Source organism: Callionymus lyra, chromosome 11 (assembly GCF_982586985.1).
Source record: "Callionymus lyra chromosome 11, fCalLyr1.hap1.1, whole genome shotgun sequence".
In the NCBI taxonomy this organism is placed as follows: Eukaryota; Metazoa; Chordata; class Actinopteri; order Syngnathiformes; family Callionymidae; genus Callionymus; species Callionymus lyra.
Window position 1 is genome coordinate 11,296,982 of NC_141828.1, and position 22,163 is coordinate 11,319,144.

The 22,163-nt window shown below is 37.6% G+C and overlaps 3 protein-coding genes across 4 annotated transcripts in view; 2 read left to right on the plus strand and 1 right to left on the minus strand.

The window, feature by feature from the left end:
• The first annotated feature begins 2,924 nt into the window (after positions 1-2,924).
• Positions 2,925-16,786, plus strand: sgpl1 (sphingosine-1-phosphate lyase 1). Of its 2 annotated transcripts, none has more exons than XM_087802867.1 (14): positions 2,925-3,042; positions 5,307-5,472; positions 6,584-6,651; positions 7,710-7,857; positions 7,925-8,004; positions 9,067-9,195; positions 9,265-9,353; positions 10,302-10,410; positions 10,470-10,568; positions 10,644-10,790; positions 12,509-12,747; positions 12,818-12,964; positions 13,036-13,156; positions 15,474-16,786. In XM_087802867.1, exons 1-14 carry the CDS (start codon positions 3,031-3,033, stop codon positions 15,612-15,614), a joined length of 1,695 nt encoding a protein of 564 aa, XP_087658993.1. In that variant the 5' UTR covers positions 2,925-3,030; the 3' UTR covers positions 15,615-16,786. The 2 variants fall into 2 exon arrangements, with proteins under 2 accessions (XP_087658993.1, XP_087658995.1); XM_087802869.1 differs by lacking the exon at positions 2,925-3,042 and adding an exon at positions 5,201-5,228.
• Positions 16,787-17,444: 658 nt separating this feature from the next.
• On the minus strand, positions 17,445-18,948 carry pcbd1 (pterin-4 alpha-carbinolamine dehydratase/dimerization cofactor of hepatocyte nuclear factor 1 alpha). Its single transcript, XM_087802620.1, has 4 exons — positions 18,849-18,948; positions 17,964-18,095; positions 17,801-17,881; positions 17,445-17,723 (listed from the first exon to the last, which is right to left on the minus strand). Exons 1-4 carry the CDS (start codon positions 18,849-18,851, stop codon positions 17,631-17,633), a joined length of 309 nt encoding a protein of 102 aa, XP_087658746.1. The 5' UTR covers positions 18,852-18,948; the 3' UTR covers positions 17,445-17,630.
• Positions 18,949-19,386: 438 nt separating this feature from the next.
• Positions 19,387-22,163, plus strand: part of LOC148069257 (heparan-alpha-glucosaminide N-acetyltransferase) — a 35,602-nt gene continuing 32,825 nt past the window's right edge. Inside the window, exons 1-4 of the mRNA XM_087803270.1 lie at positions 19,387-19,447; positions 20,526-20,555; positions 20,701-20,795; positions 21,798-21,916. Coding sequence (XP_087659396.1) covers positions 19,387-19,447; positions 20,526-20,555; positions 20,701-20,795; positions 21,798-21,916 — 305 coding nt within the window. The remainder of the gene's footprint in view (positions 19,448-20,525; positions 20,556-20,700; positions 20,796-21,797; positions 21,917-22,163) is intronic.

Here is a 22,163-nt window from a genome sequence, read left to right on the forward strand (position 1 = left end):
TTTTTTAATAGAAGTATTTCATTTGATTACATTTTTTTTATTAAAATATTGTGAATTCGATTATATTTTAGTTTTATTTACGCTAATTTACTTTAATTTATTTATGTTATATAAAATAAACATAATATTGAGTGAAAATATATATTATTTTAAAAAACATTTTTAAAATGGCTAAATATATTTGTATTCATGTTGATTTTAAGTATTTTCAAAATATAGAAAAAGATACAAATTATTAAATTGGTAGATTTTATCTCAGATCAACTGCTGCTATAGCAAAGCGATGCTAGCCAGTAAACAGCTAATACAAATGATTGAACTGTTTCTATCAATCATGCAGGATAGTAATGTGAAACTTTAAAAGCTTATATAGCTACAGAAAATCCCTCAAAACTCAAATTGAGTAGAAAAATCATGCCCGCTTGAGAGCTTGGCTCCCGTAAGAGTTTGAGTGATCGAGTCTGCCGACTGTGATGGCACTTAAGAAACAGTGTCATGTTGAAAGCTAGAACATGTCAACTTTACAGGCTGGTATGTTATAGTATGGGACTGACACAATGATGAAAAACTATATTTTCATGCTGAATATTTTCAATGTCAAATGGCTCAAGTTTAAAAATGAAATTCTATTTTTTTTTAATATTTTAAAGGACCTAATAGGACCTAATACGTAGGACTAGACATTTCCATGTTCTCAATTTAAAAATAATCTATAAAAATAAAAAAAATAAAAAAATATAAGCGTTATGTTATTCACTTCAACCATTTGAATTATTTAAAAATACACATTTTTGCGCTGCAGAATGGCTGCCTTGGTGCTTGGTTCTGTTTTTCTGTTGCTAATTTAGTGTTTTATCTTATTTTATTGTTTTATTCTGTACTGCCACCGCAAAAACTGGCAATAAAAGTGTCTGATTTTACCCTTAATATGAAATATACCAGACTGCTCGAGACAGACTCTGAACTTCCATAGAGTTATTGTCACTGTGTATTTTTAGATGCATATAAAACACCAATGTAAACAGTTACTAATGAAAACATTACCGTAAAAGTGAAGTGTGTTTAATTATGAGGTATTTCGAATTTGAAAATATATATGAAATGAGTTGAATAATTCACAACAACAGCAACACTACGGCTAATGATACTTACAATATTTAATATTATGGTTATTATTGTTATTATTACTATAATAATAAAAATACAATTGAATTACATCGCTTTTTTTAATATGTTTAAAATGTTTTTTGTTTTTTTTCTGGAAAATGAAAATGTAGATTTAAATTAACAAATAAAGGTAAAATACAATATTCCTTCATGTGAAAAGGTGAAGTTCGTATCTTGGGCCACTAGAGGGAAACATTCAACCGGATAGATGATCGACTAATGGATTTACTTTGTGTTCTTTTTTATAAACCTCAAACATCGTTGTTTGAGTTGTTTTATCGACTTATTAAAATTGAATTGAACTGAACATCGAATATTGTACAGCCTCACATGTTCCAAAATATTAGCTGAGATAAATATACACAAACTATTTATAAAGTTATTTTTTTTGCAGCAGATTTGTTTAAATAATCCAGACCGGATCCTTTTCCAGAAATAGTTTCCTCCAGTTCAGACCATTTATTTGGGGCCCCTGAGTCACCGTGAGGCCTCTAGCAGCTGTTAATGTTAATTGGAGGGCCAGTTCTGCACTTGACCCTCACATGTGTACACAAATGGATTTTGTTAAGAAGTGAATTGTTACTATTGTCCTATAGAAGCGACAGGGAGGCGAAGAAGAGAGTGCGAGTAGGGAGGACGAACGTTAAGTCGGATGACACCAGGAGTGAAAAGCTTCATAGGTCAGTAGTGGTCACTGTTCTGACTGTTGGTGAGTCAGTGAGTCAAAGATAGAGGATAAAAAAGGTCAGATTGCACGAGTAATAGTCAAGTTTCATGAAGAATCACTGAGGTTGGTGAAGGTAAATGAGAACATGAAGTAGGGGGTATGTGACTAGAGCAGGGGTGGGCAATTTAATTTCCTCAAGGGCCACAATTTATAGTGGGACTGTTATAAGGGGCAGCAAAAAAAGGGTATTAAATTAAGAATTAAATATGATGGGAATACTTTATAAAATCAAATACACACTAAAGCTTTATCTTTAATGTTTCATTTTGATTTTTTCTAAATTATAGAAAATATATATATGATAAAATAAACAGTTAAATAAAGTTACAATGCAAAAAATATATAAATTGTTTAATATTTCATTCTATATACATACATCATTGTTTTTTATTATATAAAAGCAATGAAAAACATTTAACGAATACCTATATAAAAAAAAAGGAAAAGTAAGAAAAGAAAATCAAAAAATCAAAATAAGATATTTATTGAGTTATTATAGAGCTGAAATACTAATAAAGTAGTCCCTAGAGAATCACAAATTAAACCTTAAACCTTATTGAAACAACACAGGATTGTTATGGTAATGACAGTAAAATTGGAGTAACAGTACAAATTAATAAAATACATTAATAAAAAATACATTATATTCAAGTGGATGAGGAGATGAGCTCGATAGATTTAAAAGGTACGCAGCTGATGGGAAACGCCCGAAAAGAACTAGTAATCTGAGTAATATCATGTAACACAATCCTTGTTACTCATTGATGGGCTCGAACGCGGAAGCTAAAGGCCACTCGACGCATTGCATCAATAATAGATCTACAAACAGTCTGCCTCGCTGTGTTTCACGTTACAAACCCATGCATATGCATGTCAGATTCAAACCTGCTAATTCGCTCGCTCCGTTAGTAGATCTACACACAGTCCGGATGGTAAACTCGACGTGCTAAAAGCTAGGACATGTGACTGTTAGATCGGCGCTTGCGCAGACCGCTCACTCGTCCACTTCCTCAACAATCACAGTTAGCTCACGGCTGTGTTGCTGGTAGCATGTTGAACTTAGAGGAGGACCACTGGAGGTGACTTCCCTGGCTCTCTGGAGAAGAACGAGTGGCTGAAAAGTTCCCCCGGGCAACATGGACTACTGGGTAGGTGAACCTCGACTCTGACCTCGTGAACGTAAACACGTCTAAAGTGTCTCCCCGGGACTTGTTTGTGTCAGCGTGAGGTAACACAACTTGTTTTGCCTTCGAGATGCTCCACAAACAAAAACACGGCTACCTTTGACCTCAAAGACGTTATGCTATAGATTTATGACTTGTGGTGAAAGTCTGCACTTTGACCCCCCCAACGCGAGGGGGGAATCTTGTGCCAGATGGAAGAAAAAAACCCGCAGCTTCTTGATCTTTATCGTTCACCTCCTCTATAAGATTTTGAAGATGTTGAAGCTTCCATTCTTTATTGTGGCTTAAATTTAGAAATCCTGTCGTGGACTGAAGAGCTTCAGGAAGTTCAGACAAAGCGTGGCAGCCACAGGAGAGCCACTGCTTTGTCAAAGGATGTGAGGAAAGGTTCTCTTTGAAGAAGTTCTTTTTTTTCAATAGAACCCCTGCAACTTTAATGTCCCCTGGACTACTACTGGTGTGTGACCTTGTTGACCTCCTGTACACTATGGATCAAATCATCTCATAAAACCCTTATAACTAAAGTTTTAAATATTAAAAATGATCTAGTTTAGTTCCCTGAGAAACAAGATTTTCTCAGTTGAAACATGGTCACAACCAGCAGCTGTAAATTCAATTTATTTTGGCCAAAACAACGTGTGATGTTGGTCTTAATATTGGACTTAATAACTAATATTGTCTGTTTCCAATGGAGCAGCAGCAGTAGTCGAGGGGGGCTCCTGACTGTGAACGCAACACAATCCACGGCCATGAGAACTGGTCTCTTGGACAACAAAAGGTGTTCTTACAGAATAGTCCGATGTTGTTGGAGGGGCTGCAGAGGAACAAAGAGTGAAACAATACTGGCTCCGGGGTCTTTGTGTGAACTTGGTGTTCGCTTTCCTGAGGCTGGAAATCGCCATTGAATAAGCGTGGGTGGACCCAGAAATGTGTCGCACAGCAGCAGGAAGAGCGTGTGAGGATATTTGACGCCTCAAAAAGTCTGTTGTGTTTTTCATTACTTGAGCTCCCAGACAGCGTGTGTTGTCCCCCCCACCCCCCTGATCCTTCCCACTCCTGTCAAGTGTTTCCTGATCTGGTCCAACCTGTAGCCCCACAGGCAGGTGCAGAGGGAGGCGGAGCCAACGCACCACGCGACTTAGTTTGACGTAATGCATTATACTTGGGTCGTTCGAGTAAACCGGTCTTGTCATGGACTCTGAAAATGTAGAAATATACAAACAGATTTTTTTTTGTCTTTTGAAAAAATGTTCTATATCTGAAAAGTCCCTCATAGAAGTTGCCCCTAAATTAATTTAAAATACTATATATTCAACAATTTCCCAAAGGAGACCTCCTGAGGGATCAATAAAGTTTTATCTATCTATCTATTGGTTGATTTCATTATTAAATCCGATGATACTATCCCTTTATTTAGTTAATATTAAAAGTGTTTATTTCCATTGCTAGCCTATCAGTAGTAACTTTTAATATGTAGCATCTTTAACATTTTGAAGATTAAACATTAAATTAAGACTACATTTGATTAAATTTCAAACTGATGATCCATATTATCAACTAAAGGGCATTTTCTTTGTCGGGAAAACACAGTATGTTGTGTCTAATAATGGGTCTTACCTGGAAATGAAGTGTCAAGAATGACCCAAAATAAATGTAGATTCAGTTGGAAAATAATTTTGAATTCACCAATGTCTAATTCTGCATTGTGAGTTTAAGGTCTAACTTTTGGACCTTTGTCTTTTGCTCCATCTGATTGTGTCCGAGGTGCCGAGAGAAACATGTTATCAGACGTCCTACCATTGTGTCGTAAAGCGGGTGATAGTGTTATCACCGTCTTACTTGTGAAACAGCATTTATGAGTTATCTCCGGAAGAAAAAAAAAAAAACCTCACCGTGGAAATCTTATAATACCTCGCATCTGGATCTCTGGAGGAGATCTTGGTTCAGGTTTTTTACAGAAAGAGCTATCATTCTTGATTGATAAGCAAGATTAGGAAACGCCCTCTTTTGCTGTGTGGGAGGAGTCTTGAGTCGTCCAATCGGCTCGCGTCTTTTTCTTCTCCTGCTGTCTCACCTTAGAAGAGACTCTGATATCTCGGATATCTTGATAGTGTCGAGTCTTCTCTGTAGGCCTGACAATGTCGTCCAGTGTAAGTACTAAATACAGATGGTTTTAACATATTTTCCTCTTAATGTTTTAATTTTTTTTGTTTCTGTCTTTGACCCAGAGTGCCTTGGAGGCGTACACGGAGATGCTGCTGCTGTACCTGGAGGAGGGCAGGCGGCAGGTGAACCTGCACTGTGCCGACCTGGAGCCGTGGCAGATCATCGGAGCGTCGGTCCTCACCACGCTGGGAGTCGTCTGGACGCACGGCTTCATCTTCCAGCAAGAAAGTAATCCCTCGCTCATGATGCAACACGAGATAACATATCCTTGTGTCACAGCTGCACCTTTGGTCCGCTCTCTGCCAGAGATTAGAGCCTTTTTATCTCACGTTCAGACCATTTAGATCTACATTTTGTTAAGAATAATAAAGCGTAATAAACAAATATTGTTTAGGATGAACTCCTGCTCAAATTCTACTTTCAAAACAGCTTGTTAAATGTAGTATTTTATATTTATGATATACATTTGTTCTTGTATCAGAGACGCTTATTATCATTACTTTGATTGAAGATTATATTTCAAGTTTAGTATAATTTATTTATCTCCTGGTTTTCATTACATCGTCACCATCAAAACATCTCAGGCACTTGTGACGATTAAATAAGTGAAATCCTTTTTGTCAACATTTACAAAAAGTTAGATTAGATTTTAAATGTTTTACTGATCTGTGCCAGAAGCTGAATTATGAAGCAATTTTTCACCTTTAACAGTCATTTAGGTTCGACTAGTTATCTCCAGCCGGAACTGAAAGTAATCTTCTGTTGCTGAATAGTTTAATTGCGCTCACAGAATGCTTGTGTGTGATAAAATACGCGAGTGCAGAGTGGACACAGATGTGGTTTTTAGTCTCGTCTGTTTGCACGTTTCACTTCCTGGATTGTTGCTCACCTGCTGTGAGCCCTTCTGTGTTCTCGCTGTTGCTTGTGAAACTTGAAAAAAAGCCTTTCTTAAGGACAGAAAATCTAACATTTTAAGCACACTATGCATTCCCATTATTTACCCGTAGTAGCGTTTAAGCATAAAGAACTGGTTTTGTTTCTATTGTAAAAACCCTTTTGACAAATGCTATTTATTTTCATTAAAATTGACAAATGATGTCTGCAGTACAATATATTGTCTTTTTTTACATGAATAAAAGTGGTTTGATGTAGGAAAAGAGAGAAAAAAAACTAAAAAATATTTTCTCGAGAAACTTTTTGTGGTTTCCCGAACCGTCCGCACTCGTGTGACTTAAAAGACGAAGCTTTGTGAGCGATCAGCTGCTGTGGTCAGTTGTGTGTGTTTGTGTGCCAGCGTTTCCCCACAGCTGACGTCTTTTTCTTCCATCTGGCATCGCAGGTCTCAAGTCCAGAGTGAAGAAGAAATGTTTCCGACTCATCCGAAAAATACCCTTCGTCGGCGGGGCGGTACGTATCTTGTTCCCTTTCTCCCCTTCGTCTGAAGCTCTTCTTTATGAGTCATACCAACATGACTGCAGGGGGAAGAAACAGTGGGGGCGGGGGGGCAGAGGGAGGAAGGGAGAGAGGGATGACAAACCTTTGGCACACTTCATGTGAGGAACTTTGTGATAAGTTATGCAGCTTTTGTCATGTATGTCAGAGTTCACCGTCATGCTGAATATAAGTCAAAATTCTGTTAATTTCCAAGTTTAGTGATTGAAACTTGACCGTATTTTAGACGAGGCATCATCAAGCAACCCAAAAGAGGTAAAGGGAATCTTAAAAATAAGATCTCATTAAAAAGATTTCTGTCTTTATGAAAAAATAATGTGGTAGAATAAGATTCTTCCTGGTTAGATATAGCTTGAAATTCAGTGGGGAAAACCTACTTTGGTGTATTAACTTGTGCTTAATCCAATATTTTATTACGTTAAACAATATATTTTTAAGATTAGATTTAAAGTTTCTTCACTGCATTTTGACTGAAAGATGCATATATTACAATAAAAAAATCCGTTTTATACCTTGAAGAGATTTTTTGGGAAACTAAGGATTGTGGGTAATACTTTACACAAATTGGCTCTGGTGAGAAGCTTGGACGTCTGAGATATACTCCGAGTAGATCCACGGCTCCTCTCGAATAATGTTGGGTAGTGATGGTCTGATGAAGCTTCGTGAAGCGGTGTCATGTTGTTTAGAAGTCAGTAGGTGGCAGTTTAAAAATGATGTTTCATTAGAACAGTTGTTAAAAACAAAGGAAAATAGTGCAGAGACCGCCATCTAGTGGACTCTGAAAATAATGACACTGCTTCATGAAGCATCAGACCATCATGTTCGGGTCAATTAAGAGGAGGCCCCGGGTCAGACCCAGGACATGCTGGAGAGATTATCTCTGTTACCTTAAAACATTCTCAGAGACTCTAGATCGAACCCTCCAGTTGAGCTTTTCTTCTTGTTTTCCTATAATGGTGTTTAACTCCGTCTGGGTGGAACCGCTGCTGTAAGTATTGCGTCTCTCCCGACAGATCCAGAGTCAGCTGAACAAGGCGCTGGACGACATGTCGACCAGCCTGTGCACGCTGAAGGCTGGGATGAGCTACGCCACTAAGCTGCCATCAAAGGGACTCACGCAGAATCAAGTTCTGGACAAGATCCGAGAGTACCAGACTCTGAGTAAGTCCGTGATTCATCTTCCCGGCTCCGGACGTGACTCACGAATCTTCCCAATTGGTGGTTACAGACGAGGTGCGCTGGGAGAAGGGCTGTGTCTCCGGTGCCGTGTACTGGGGCGACGAGACGCTGACTAAACTGCTGGTGAAGGTGTGTTTGCTGTTTAAATCCATAATAGTGTCAAAATAAAAAACTAATTAAATTTCTAAACAAAAAACCTAGGAACCACTAAATATTGGTTCATAAATAAAAACTGATCTTTTGAGAATCAGTAAGAATTTTGGCCAAAGTAGGTCAACTTGCTAACATGGGAGGGATTTAAAAACTCAGTTGAACATTATTATCTCGGGGATGACGATCAAGACTCCTTACTCAAGACCGGTTAATCTAACTATTAACTCCTTCATTTAAAAATAACGATTTTTTTCCTAAATATTAATTTTAAAAAAGGCTTATTGTAGCATTTTTCTCCAGGTTTCTAATTCCACTTCCCTTCTGATCTGATCACAACTACTAATTGTGTTGTTTTAATTATTTCTATATTATTTTTATTATTTATATCAAGCACAGAAAAAAAATCCTTTCAAAAGTCCACTTCAATATTATCAATTTGTACTCAAATGGGTAATTTTGGGGAAATGATTAAAACTAGTCCAAAGTTATGATCGGACAGGAAATGGGATTAAAGGAAAATAAGGGACTAAGTTTCCCCTTTTTTAATAATCAATTGGTCATTTGTATATCCAGTGTGAAATTGTTTTGTTCAGAATTGTTTGAAATTTTAAAAAGTGATTAAAAAAAACAAACAAAAAATCACCTCCAGGGCAAAGTAAAGATGCAGAAGTGCATGAAACAGGTTAACTTGCATTATTGGGAAACTCTGATGTAAAAGAGAACAAACCTAGACGATGTACGTCAGGAAAAAGAGGAAGGAAACGTGAGGTTTGTCATCAACACAAGATATTGACAGCTGGTTTTCAGTGTCGGTACCACCCTGAACATGCACAAGCCTGGTCATGAGACGAAAAGTGACGATCACTGCGTTGAGTCAGATACGACTTGAGAGGACTCGTGGCAACGTTGCACCGCCCGTGTTATTATAAAAAACTAAATCATTAGTCATCATAAAAGAAGAAAACATTTTATATAATATGTATTAGTGATAGAATATAGACTGACTTTTGGCTGGAGAATTAACTTTCACTGTATCAGGTCTACGGTGATTTCGCGTGGAGCAACCCCCTCCACCCGGACATCTTCCCCGGGGTGAGAAAGATGGAGGCCGAGGTCGTGAGGATGGCCTGCACGCTATTCCGAGGCGGCGCCGGCTCCTGCGGCACCGTGAGTTAAAAACTCATCCGTCGGATGTTTTTTTGAGAACACGAGCGTTAAAAAGCTGTGCCGTCCCAGGTCACGTCAGGAGGGACCGAGAGCATCCTGATGGCCTGCAAGGCGTACCGGGACATGGCGTACGAGCGCGGTGTCAAATACCCGGAGATGTAAGCCGAGCTCGTGTCAGAGCTTTTCATATTTCGACGTGGACTAATTGTAACATGAATATCAGCTCGGAGCTCGTACAACATGTTCTGCTAGTTTCCTTGTTTACCCGTCAGTCACCTGCTGCGAGTCAGTTTGCCAAGCAAAAGTCTGCTTATGTCGTCGTGGAGCATTGTTAAGAAACATCAACATTAGCCATAACATTATGACCGTTTGTAGTACCAATAGAATATTGAATAGTTTAGGATTTAACATAGATTTTCCCCCGAAGATGTTTTTCAAGTATTCAATTATTCAATAATTGAACTCAATAGTTTATAGATTGAAAGGTTGAATTAGTTTTTTATTGAATAATCAAATTTAATAATTGGTTTATTGAAAGGTAAAAATATATATTTAATTGAATTTATTAATTAAACATTTTTTTAAATATGTTATTTACGCATAGTTTGATGTTCTAATAAATATAAATATCAAAATAAATTTCAAAATAATATTTATTTTTTTAAATGTGTTAAGAATTTTTTTTTTTTCAACTTTTAATTATTTAACCTTTAATATATAATATATTGAATTAAATTATCTTTAGCAGTTCTGGATTCCAGCAAACCATTGATTTTTATATTAGTTTGAAGTCTAGTTGGTCAGAGTCGTTTCTCTTGTTAAATTCAGAACATAAATCCAAACATAAAGAAGCACTAGTTTATTTCATCCTATTTTCAGTGATATGCCAAATGTTTCTACCAAATTCTGAAATCCTTAAAACTAAACTAAACCAGAGCCTTTGTTTTTCAATAGAGTCGCTAAAGTTGTTAAAGAAAAGCCCCATGATTGGTAGAATATTCAAGAAGGTCCAGCCTCATTAGTCAGTAAAAGATTAAGTTGCTTCGTAGAACACACTCTATGTCACAAGTGTGTTTTTCACGTCTAAATCTTATGTTCCATGTCAGCCTGGCGCCCGTCAGTGTTCACGCAGCCTTCGACAAGGCGGCGCACTACTTCGGAATGAAGCTCGTCCACATCCCGCTGGACAAGAAGACCATGAAAGTGGACGTGAAGGTGAGACTCTTTCGTCGTCCGTTTCCTCGTGTGATGTTCAGACGTTCCTTCTCTCGCAGGCGATGAAGCGAGCCATCAACAAGAACACGGCCATGCTGGTGTGCTCGGCGCCGCAGTTCCCTCACGGCATCATGGATCCGGTCGAGGAGGTCGGGAAGGTAAAGAGAAGATGTTTTACACTCCAGTAAAAGGGTGAATTCCTCTGTGACGCTTCCACACACCTGTGTTTTCAGCTGGCCGTGCGCTACAACCTCCCGCTGCACGTGGACGCCTGTCTGGGCGGGTTCTTGATCGTCTTCATGGCAAAGTGTGGCTTCAAACTCGCGCCGTATGATTTCAGCGTGAAAGGCGTGACCAGCATCTCCGCAGACACACACAAGGTGAGGACTGAACCACTATTGTGTCGAAATGTTGAACAACTACACATTTGAAAGTTGCTGCAATTTCATTACCATAGCCCGAATTATTTTTTCTGTATCACTTTTTTTTCAATTTCCATTTTCTATATTGCCCTTCTTTTTATTTATTTTCATTTTTTTCTCCTCTTATCCATTTTCTCCACCTTCTTTTTAACTGGTGATGGTCTGATGAAGCTTCATGAAACGGTGTCATGTTGTTCAGAGGTCAGTAGGTGGCGCCATCAGTTTCAAAATGCTGTTTCATTGGAACAGTTGATCAAAACAAAGGGAAATGGTGCAAAGACCGCCATCTAGTGGACTCTGAGAATAATGACACTGCTTCATGAAGCTTCATCAGACCATCACTATTTAAACTTCATTTGTCTATTTTTCTGCACTTTCTTTTCTTCTTTTTCATATTTCTATTTTTCCCTTTTCTTCACCTTTTTTCTTTTTCATCCTTTGTTTCCTTGTATTAATAATATTACTTTGTATTTTTTATAATACAAATATTTACATTCTCAATAATCCACTAATCTAATAATTATATTTCTTGTTCTTGATTTTAATTATTGAACTTATTATTTGTAGTTTTTTTTCTTCTTCTTCTTCTTGTAGCTTGTTTTTTTCCTAACCGCTATCAATGCTTGCTTGGAAAGCTCAACCCTATTTGCAGCAATAAGATTTGTATTAATCAATATATAAAAATCGATTTAAAAATGTAGGCACAGAAACTGTCTCTTGCTTTTGAACTGGGGAATTCTAAGAGGTTTTTATAAGGAGGAAAAGTCAGAGTCTTTATTCTCAAGACAAATTTGAAGTCATTTGAGAAGAGCCTCTTTGGGTTAATATTTGGTCATTCCTATTATTAATATTATAATAATAAAATGTTAATATTACCTCAGTCAATTTAAGTGCATCACCTGGCGTTACCTTCTTATCTTATTTGTATTTGTCCTGCAGTGTTTCTTCACAGGGAAGTCATGAGCTTGTGTTGAATTAAATACTTGTGTTGTTGGCAAGGGAGGAGAGAGACTGTCATTTTTATTTGTATTGAATGTTTATTTATACCGTTTATTTTAGAAGTGCACTTGCAGGTTAATCTTTAAAGCTTCATCAAAATACAATGTGAAGGTAAAAACAGCAGTTTTGTGAGCAGGAACAAACGAGAGAAGAAGTGAAGATCCAGAGGCCATGGGGTTCTTGGCTCCCCCTAATGTCAGAATGGTGTAATTACAACACAATACTTGAATAGCCGCCACATTCGGCCAGTGCATTTTTAACAAAACCAGATAAGTAAGTTAGAAATTTTTATTTGTACAGCACTTTTCCAGACCAGGGTCACAAAGCGCTTAAACAATCAAAACAATCAAAACAATATTCAATAAAGTATATACTTTAAAGATCAAGATAAAACTGATAACACAACAGGAGTTCCAGAAAATCAAGGAAAAGCCTGAACAAATAAAAATGTCTTAAGATGTTTCTTGAAGGACCCACTACTTTCAAGCTGCCTGGTGGTGACACCAGTAGCAACTATGTCTCCTTAGTGGTCCAGGCAGAGTTGTCTATGTAATTACTTGGATAAAGAAATGGCTGGTTTCTACAGTACAAGTTGAGACTGATCAAGGGAACAAAATGAAACGTGTAACCAGAAAGTCTTCAAGATGTTGAGTTGTTCTGTGTTTGTTTCTCTCCAGTATGGCTACGCTCCGAAAGGTTCCTCAGTGATCCTCTACAGTGACAAGAAGTACCGTCACTACCAGTACTTCGTAGCACCAGACTGGCAGGGCGGGATCTACGCCTCGCCCTCTGTGGCCGGCTCCAGACCCGGAGGAATCATCGCGGCCTGCTGGGCCACCATGATGCACATGGGAGAGAACGGCTACATCGACGCCACCAGGAAGATCATCACCGCCGCTCGCAAAATCAAAACCGAGTGAGTGGACCGACTCTAGGTGAATCCATCGTCTCGACAAACCTTTGACTCACGGGTTATCGCTTTGTAGAGTTCGTAAGATCAAAGGCGTGTTCGTCTTCGGGGATCCCGAGGTGTCAGTGGTGGCGATCGGATCCGATGATTTTGATATTTTCCGTCTGTCCAACGCGCTGACGACGAAGGGCTGGAACCTGAACACGCTGCAGTACCCCTCCAGGTAGATCGAGGTCACCCCCCCTGAAGTTCTTATTTATTGAAGATGAAGTAACATGGTCCTGTTCTGGTCAGCATCCACATCTGCTGCACGGTCCTGCACACGCAGCCGGGCGTGGTGGATCAGTTCGTCAAAGATGTCAGGGATGCAGTCGCCGTCATCATGAAGAACCCCAAAGAGAAAACCACAGGAATGGTGAGACGATAACAGACTTCATTAGATTCTCTGAAGAGTTTTGATGTTGAGGCGGTGAAGTAAGAAAGTGATGCTTAGCTGTTAGATCTTAGCTCTTTATCTCTATAACTTCAAAATGTTTTGTCGTCTCTCTTTTTATTTTTAAGCTTTTAGTTCCATTTTTTTTTCCGGATATGCTTTTATAAATCGACCATCTTCATAGTTCATTGTTAAATTCAAATTTTAATAATAAGGAATAATTAATTAATACAACGAGGTAACAAATTCCATCGTATTATTCTTCAGTCGATATCGATCAGTGCTATGCACATTTTTTGTAATATTTGATACTTAATATCTGTATGTTTTGAGGGGCAAAAAATACTCAGAAATGACAAATGTCCTAAAACTTGTAATGTTTAGGGGAAAAGTATTGATTAATACAAATAAAAACAAAATATATAATTTTTATTTATACATGACCTTTGACACAATGAGTACATGAATACAATCAAAGGGCTGTCCAGGCTGCATTTTTACTCTGGTCTGATATAGATCATGATTCATTTTTTTTGTTACCAGACGACTGTTTGTGTTCACATAATGCATGCATAATGGCTCATTAGCTTGAGAATTAACAAACAAATACATTCAACGCTCACAGAAACTGCTGTCTGTCGTCATGTTTGCTTGAAAAGTTGTTGCTACTTTAACTTTACAATATTGTGGTGTCAAGCTAAGAAGCTACTATTGGTAGAAATGTAGAAAACATAATGAAAATTCATTTGTTTTCTTCTATATTTTTATTCCAGTGCAGCCTCATGCTTTTGACTTTTGTAACTGACAAACGGAGAAAGGTTAAAAAGCTTGATTCGCTTCCAAATTTGTGTTTGTGTTGGAGTTCATTAGCCGTGTCAGGTGATGTCCCGGGGCGTGTTGTTTCTCTGCTCGTGTTTACACAAGCGTGTTGTCGTCCCGAAGGTGTAAACTCCACCCTGTCTGAGGTAACACTGTCAGGTGTTGCTGTGAATACTTCATTAGGTTGAATTGACAAACGCTCTTATTACATAATAAAAATGTTTGTTTTAGATCAAACATTTCTAAAGTACAACCAACACTTCCACATGGTCCTATATTATATCTGACACATTGAAAAAAGTTTTATTAGACTTGTGTTCCCGATGTTTCTGATTGTATTAACTCTCTTTATTCTTCATCGCACTAAGTGTGTTGTAGCCTGGTCTCACTACTGACCCCTGCTGTCCGGTAGAGCTCAATGCAACAATGATCATTTTAATCGTTCAGACAAAATGTTGGTGGAATTAAACGGTTAACTAAGTTACATAGTTACTTACACTACTCGCATTTCATTTTTATTTGTTTTTAATCACATTAATGTGAAATTTTTAGTTCGATTTTCTCTGGATATATCTTTTGGTTAAATTATGTTTTGAAGTAGAAATCCCCCAACCAAACTTATTTTATTAGCATTAATTTCTAATGGATGGTGCAAAAAACTTTCATTTTATTACTAGTTAGCATTGCACAAACAACGACGTCACTCCCCAGTAATGACAATATTGGGACGTATAAAGGTCAGACTACAAGATTTGTCATTTAAAAATGTATTTAAAAGCAGGAATTTAATGGGTATTTGTTCTTTAAAGATAAAATAAAGCATCTCGTGTGATGAGGCTGCACTGTACATGTGTTTTTATGCTAATAAGAAAAGGCTTTATGCTATAAAGCTAAATCACCTTATTATTTATTTGCCATTTCATCTACATGCATTACATAGTTTTCCATATCTCTTTTGTTGATACAAAATAATATATTGTATTTATAATTCACAGTTCAATAATTCCATTGACATGAGATCGATTTTTCTCTCTGCACCCCTAATGTATGGCCACGTTTTAATCCAGCATGACGGAACATTCAACGTATTTGTTTCTGGCGCCCCCCTCTGTTGGAGCAGAGTCATTGGTACAGTTTATGTCAATTTATGGGCTGTTATCTTTTTTTCCGGAAGCTTCAAAGGTCATCTCAGTACTCGGGGAATGAATGCAACTGCTGTCTCACACCTACTGCTGCCCGAGCAAAGTTGCTTAGTGAAAAAAAATATGAAAGTTTCATTAAAAAAAATACATAAAACGTTTACATTTTAATGGTTGCCAAGCAACAAAATTTCGTTGCCAGTTTCACTGCTGTGTTTTCTGTGCAATGACAATAAAAGAAAGTCTAATGTCTAAGGTCTAAAAAAAAAAAAAAAATTCTCTGCTTTACCTATTTTGCTTTAATCAAACATGTTTTCTAAACTGAATATTTGTTTTTCCAGGGAGCCATCTACGGCATGGCCCAGTCCATCCCGGACAGGTCCATGGTGACGGAGATCTCCAGGGGCTTCCTGGACTGTCTCTACAGCACCGAGGTGCCGAAGACCAGCAGCCACATGAATGGTAACGGTAAAGCCCACTGAACCCCGGGCCTGGTCCTCGCTCCTGGTCTCGCCGCACGCAGGGAAACTTCCTCCAGCTTCCAATGTTGCCTTAATCCTGCATTGTCTCATCATAGAAAAAAAAAAGACTTTTTAGAAGCACAAACTTAATTTAATGGACTAAAGTGATTTGTTAATCTTGTTTTTAGGAAGTTCATTTCAATCATAGCTGACCGTACTGACTGCATTGTAGACGCCTGAACATTTCAGCTTTGCTGCCAGCACAGTGTTGCAAACCGGCTGATGAGTCGGCAGAAAACCACTGAGAGACGCTTCGCTGACCTCTAGCTTCAGCCCTCGTGTACTGCTGCAGGTTAGAAGCTTGGAAGCACTTAAGCGATTATTTCAGTTCAAGGAGAATCGTACTGAGGAATCAGCAGACTAGTGAGATGAAACCATGATTTCTCAGTTCCACACACACACAAACTCTCTGTGTTTAACACTGACTGGCTTTTCATTGTCGTCCTGATTTAATCTACCTCAACACAATCATTCAACCACAGATTTTTCCTTTTTCATTTTAATCGTGGATGTTCTTTCCCCGTCTGAGGGCGTATAACCAAACTCAAGTGTTCTTACACATCGTTAAGACTGTATTTTTTTTTTTATAACTTTCCATCATCCTGTCAAAACCAAAAGTCTTTTTTTCCTTGTTTCCCTGCTTGTTGAAGTTTTCTCTGCGTGACATTTGTTTTGTGCAATATGTGACTAATTCCCTTTTTGTTGTTATTATAATTAATATTTGACAATAGTGTGATGAATGTGTGACCACTATGTATCGATCACTATGTGTTTAAAAGTCTGCGACGAATGTATTTGTTTAACTTTGGATCGGGTTAGTTTAGAGTTGACCAGCATTCAGTGAGTGCCTGGTTCAGACTAATGACCAGTGATGGCACCAGAAATAATGGTCTATTTTAAATTAATTTGCCCTTTCATGCATCATTTGCAGCATATTCTTTTTAGTGTATCCAGACTCCTTACGTCAGTTTTTTTTATCAACGATAATACGTCTGTATCGTCCTCAGGGAGTCGGTGAAAACAATTTTACAACTGTAATTCAAGTCATCTGGAATTTGCCCACTTTTGAACGTTCCACTAATAAACTGATACCACTGTCTGCTGGTGACTCCAATAAAGTTTATTCGGTCTGATTCACTTTTGTTCTTGCCTCAATGGACACATTGAGACAATCCCTTAATATCTTGTTATTATATTATTACACTATCAAAACAGTTTGTCTGACTGAGAATTTGTCCCTATAACAATGGAGATCGATCTTGGTATATGGATACAATATAAACGAAGCTGGTCAATCAAGAGGCGAACAACAAGGAAGTAGTTAAATTCAGCACGTGTTCTTCTAGGATCTTTTTCCTACTGGTTTGTTTTTCTTGTCTCCGAGACTTATTAGTTGTGATGTGCTGATGAAGCAGTGTCATGTTGTTCAGAGGTCAGTAGGTGGCGCCATTAGTTTCAAAATTCTGTTTTTTTTTATTGCAAATGTTGTTCAAAACCAAGGAATATAGTTCAAGAACGCCATCTAGTGGACTCTAAAAAATAATGACACTGCTTCATGAATCTTCATGAGACCATCACTACTTATTGGTTAAAAAAAAACCCCAACATAATCCCATTGTGTTTCCCGGTTGTTGCCATAATCACGTTATCACAGGAGATTTATTGGACTGAATAGTGTTGATATAAGGAAACTAACCTATAAATTACTATGAATGACCGATTATTTTCATGTTCCTGTGTAAGATTGAACTAATAAAATGTTTGTTCCCAGTTAAAGAAGCATGCGAGTGATTCATCTACAGACTTTATTAACAAAACACAGGTCAAGACACTTGGGTTGGGAGAAAATATTCTTCGGCTAAAGGCAACAAGTTTTTAAAAAGACAAGGCAATAAAACTTTTTTTTTGGTGCGACATCTGCTCCGTCCAGAGGAGCTCAGTGGAATGATTCATGTTGAACTTTTGACACCGTTTCGGTCACATGAGCGAGGCCTGGTCGATGAAAGTGGCCATGGTGATGTCACGCTGGGAGAGCCCGCCGCAGTCGTGCGTGCTGAGAGTGATCTGCACCTGAGGAGACGCCATGATTTATATCCATGATGTTTAAACATGTTGTTTTCTCAGAAGGAAGATGGCGTCAAATTTACCTTGTTATAAACATTGAACCACTCTGGGTGATGATCCATCTTCTCAGCTTGTAGTGCAACTCTGGACATGAAGCCAAAGGCCTGACAAAATATATTAGACTTTAATTAATATAAGACGCTTTTGAAGTTTCCATCGTGTTCTAATAGGGGTTTTTTTTGCAACCTGATTGAAGTCTTTAAAGATGAACTCTTTGTAAATGGCGTCACGTCCGACCACCTCGATCCACTGAGCGTTCTGGAACAGAGGCAGGAGGTGCGTCCTCTCCTCCTCCGTCAGACTCTGGATCTTTCCGGCCTGTGGAGGACAGAACACACATGTATCGCAGCTGGGATCAAAGAGGGGGGCAGCTTCGCAAACACAAACTCTGATTGGCTCCCGGAAACTCTCACCTGGAAACAATGAGGGGCCACATTCCGTTTTTTTTTGTTTTTTTTTTAGAAAAGAGCTGGTTCAAAGGTATGTGTGTTGTAGAAGCAGTGGGTGGTGTGTGTGTGTGTGTGTGGGTGGTGTGTGTGTGTGTGTGTGTGTGTGTGTGTGTGTGTGTGTGTGTGTGTGTGTGTGTGTGTGTGTGTGTGTGTGTGTGTGTGTGTGTGTGTGTGTGTGTAATCTGAACACATGATGTCGTGTCACATGAATTAATACATTTTCAATTAGTTTACAAGTTGAATTAAAGGCTGAAATACAACCACTCATTTAAAAATTACGTAATGAGTTATATATATATATATATATATATGAGACGCAGATGACAAACAGGATTAGTCTTCACATCACATGATGACATCAGCCGTATCATAGCAACGGTGTAATCGTCCGATCAAATGAGAAAATCTAACAGGACACACACTATTCATCCGACAAAATGGAACAAGAGGTCAACAAAAATATATATATTAAAAAAAGCACGTTATTTAATCTCCAATAAATGACATGCATTGTATTAGAAATAAAAACAGACCGTAAGAAAAGCAACTCTAAATTTGAATTATAAAAAGAAGTCAACAGGTGTCACGATAGATCGAACTGCAAGAAAAGTTGTGAATTTACCATGTTTGAGGGTTTTTTTTCACACACAGACGTAATCCAGGTCCCTGTGTTTCCCACAGTGTGTGTTTGTCTTCACAGCAGCAGACGCTGGAGCTCAAACACATGAGCAACAGTGTAGCGCCCACTAAGCCGCCCCTTCTGATGCCTGAACAAAAATCATAAATCGACCTCAGCAAAAATAATAACACCTTCTTATAAAGAAAACACAATCCACGTGTCCAAGTCATATATTTGTATGACGCAAACCATATGTAGCAAACAATCTTTTTCTTTCTCGTATATTTTTTGGGCGAAGACTGAGAGCGACCCAAAGGCTTATGGGTAATGTAGTGTACGGGCGTAAATCTGTGCGTACGGTCGTTACTTAAGTGATAATAAAATGAGATTAACAGTAGTTGACGGTCCTTGAATAATTATATTCCACGAAATCACTTTTTAAAACAATGTAAATGTTTAACTACCCACAAAAAGAATAAACATATTTAGATTTATTTTTTTTAATTATTATTATTATTAAATTCCGACACCGGAGGGAGATATGAAACGTACCGTTTGGCGCGAAAACTCTCTCAGGAGCAACGAAGAAAATGAAAACATTAGTAAGTCCGAAAACATATATAAAACTTTTATTAAGTAATATTTTTCTAAATACGTAGGGATTTCAATGCATTTGAGCACATTAACGTCGTTTTTTATTCAATTATTTATTATTTTGTTGACCATAACAACACGCAATGCTATTAATATTGTAACATCATGTTTGGATTATTTGTTTTCATATCTTTTTAAAAGGAGTTTCCGAAACGTATAAAACAAAATATTAACTTTTATCACAAGTTACCATTTCTTAAAAGCAACTATTGATATACTGTTTTTTTATTTAAATGTAATAACATTAAGCTTAACAGGTTGCCTGCAACCGTGATGCTAACAATGACTTAAATGTAACTTAAGGCTTCACTTTTTGATCAACATGATGACGTTATATTCCACTTTAAACTAAATATAGTTCAACAATTTAAATAGCTTGTTACTTATGTCAATTGTTTTTTCAGTTTGGTCTTATAGATAACGAGAAACATTACCAGACAATACTTATGATCATGTCCCAATAAAAAGGACAAAAACGATAATAATAAAAATAATAATGTCTTTTTTCTTCGATCACCCAGAAGAAGATTCATGTTTGTTGATGTGTTAGTAGCTGCCGACACTGATACGAGATCTACTGCCTGCTCGAGTTCATGTCAAAGGTTAATGAGGAGATCCTGAGAGACTGGCCCCTGTGAACTCATCTGTCACGGCCTGTGCTCTGGGAAATGAAGTGGTTAATGAAATGAGACGAGGAGGGACAAGTGATTACTGTTTAACATCCTGATTTGTGGAAATGAGTTTGGATTTAAAACCACAAAAAAAAAAAACGAAGCCGCAATGACACTTTTTTGCTGATTTTTTCAAATGCATTGTCTTCATCGTCTCTTATCTTTATCATCTTATCATGATCTGTAATCGTATAAAAGGGTCATACATGCACAATGGGATGGCACACTTGCAGAATGCCCTTTGACCACTTTTTATACTGTTATAAAGATGAGCAGGGGGAAGTGGTTATTTTCAACATGGAGGTTGCGAGATGGCAACAAGCGACTCTCATTCTTCTTCTTCTGATTGTCGCAGGTGTTTGCGGCGGACGACACGATCGACCTGGTAAGATGAAGAAATAGTTCCTTTACGTTGTGGCGGAATCTGGGTCAAAGTCACGCTTGTCAACAGATAGTGATGATTGAACAACGAGTGCCTGTGACTCACAGCTTGTGTCAGCCTGTTTTTATTTACATTTTTCTTGATGCAGGTGCCGTTCTGAAAGTAGACCAGGCTCTGATCACTTTTAATAACCAGCTGCCTGAAGATGTCGAGGTCCTCTTCACCTCCGACCACTGTTACAAGGTGAGAATCTAGTTGTCAACGTCGCAGCACAAAAAATACTTTCATACATTTTCTTGAATTATAAAAAAAGAAACCCCTAAACAATTGTGTTATAGCACGTGGAGTTTACTGTTTATCTGCTCTTATGTTTATTTTACAAAACTGGTGGCATATTATATAGTAAGTAAGTAATTTTTATTTGTATAGCGCTTTTCCAGACCAGGGTCACAAAGCACTTAAACAATCAAAACAATATTCAATAAAGTATATACTTTAAAGCTCAATATTAAAACTGATAACACAACAGGAGTTTCAGAAAATCAAGGAAAAGCCTGAACAAATAAAAGCGTCTTATAATTATATAATGTATGTATATATTATTTGGGATTTTTTAACCATGATCCAGGAAAAAAAATAATTATACAAATACTCTCCATAAATCTTATTGTCTTGACCCTGGTTTTATTTTTAATAATTGTCAAATTAATACACTATAATAGACAGAATACAACACATTTTAGATATAAAACATAAAAAAAAAGTATTCCTGTAATAAATGGTCCTGAATATGATATTAGTAAATATAGGGTTATTATTTCATTTGTAACTAGAAATCAAGATTATTAAGACTCCATTGCTGTCCAAAAAGTTAAAACATTTTGATTTAATCTTAATTTCTGGAATTGAAGATTGTCCCGGTAGAATTCCCATTTGTTCTAGTACAGATTGGAATTCTAATATTCAGTTCCCGATACAGTAGTAGGATTCAAATCTGTACTAGTATATATATATACAGTATATATATATCATATCACATAAGGGAACTACTTGAGACCTCGGCTCATACAAGTGTTTGAGCTGTATATGATGTCGCTTATAGAAACCGTGCCTTTGTAATAGCAAGAACATGTAAGTGTTGAGAGGAAGACGAGTCATGATTTATATATAGTTTATATATTTATTTAACAGAACATTTTCTTCATCTCTAACACTTGCATATTCTTTCTATCTTTGGTTTCTTAGTGTGTGTTCCAGTCACTGTTGAGGGTGAAGTGCAACAACAACCAGTCTGCAGTGATCAGCACCAAGTTCCTCTTGTCCATGAGTGTGGATTTAATCAAGAGCAATGCCACGATCTGCGGGTAACAAGTTTGATGTTTTCAACTCTTCCTGTGCGTTCTTGTCTCCCGACATGATATAGGCCAGGGGTCATGTGACGGCTGCTGAGTCGTCTCTTAGAGATTATTTACTGGGCTGTAGGAGTGATCTTGACCTGCTTTCTGACGGATGTCCTCCCTTTAAAACCGGCTCGCCCCGGTATTGATCAGGAAACCTTTTGGGGGTTAATGAGACCTGACGTTCCAATATTGACGAAAAAAGCGCGTGTTA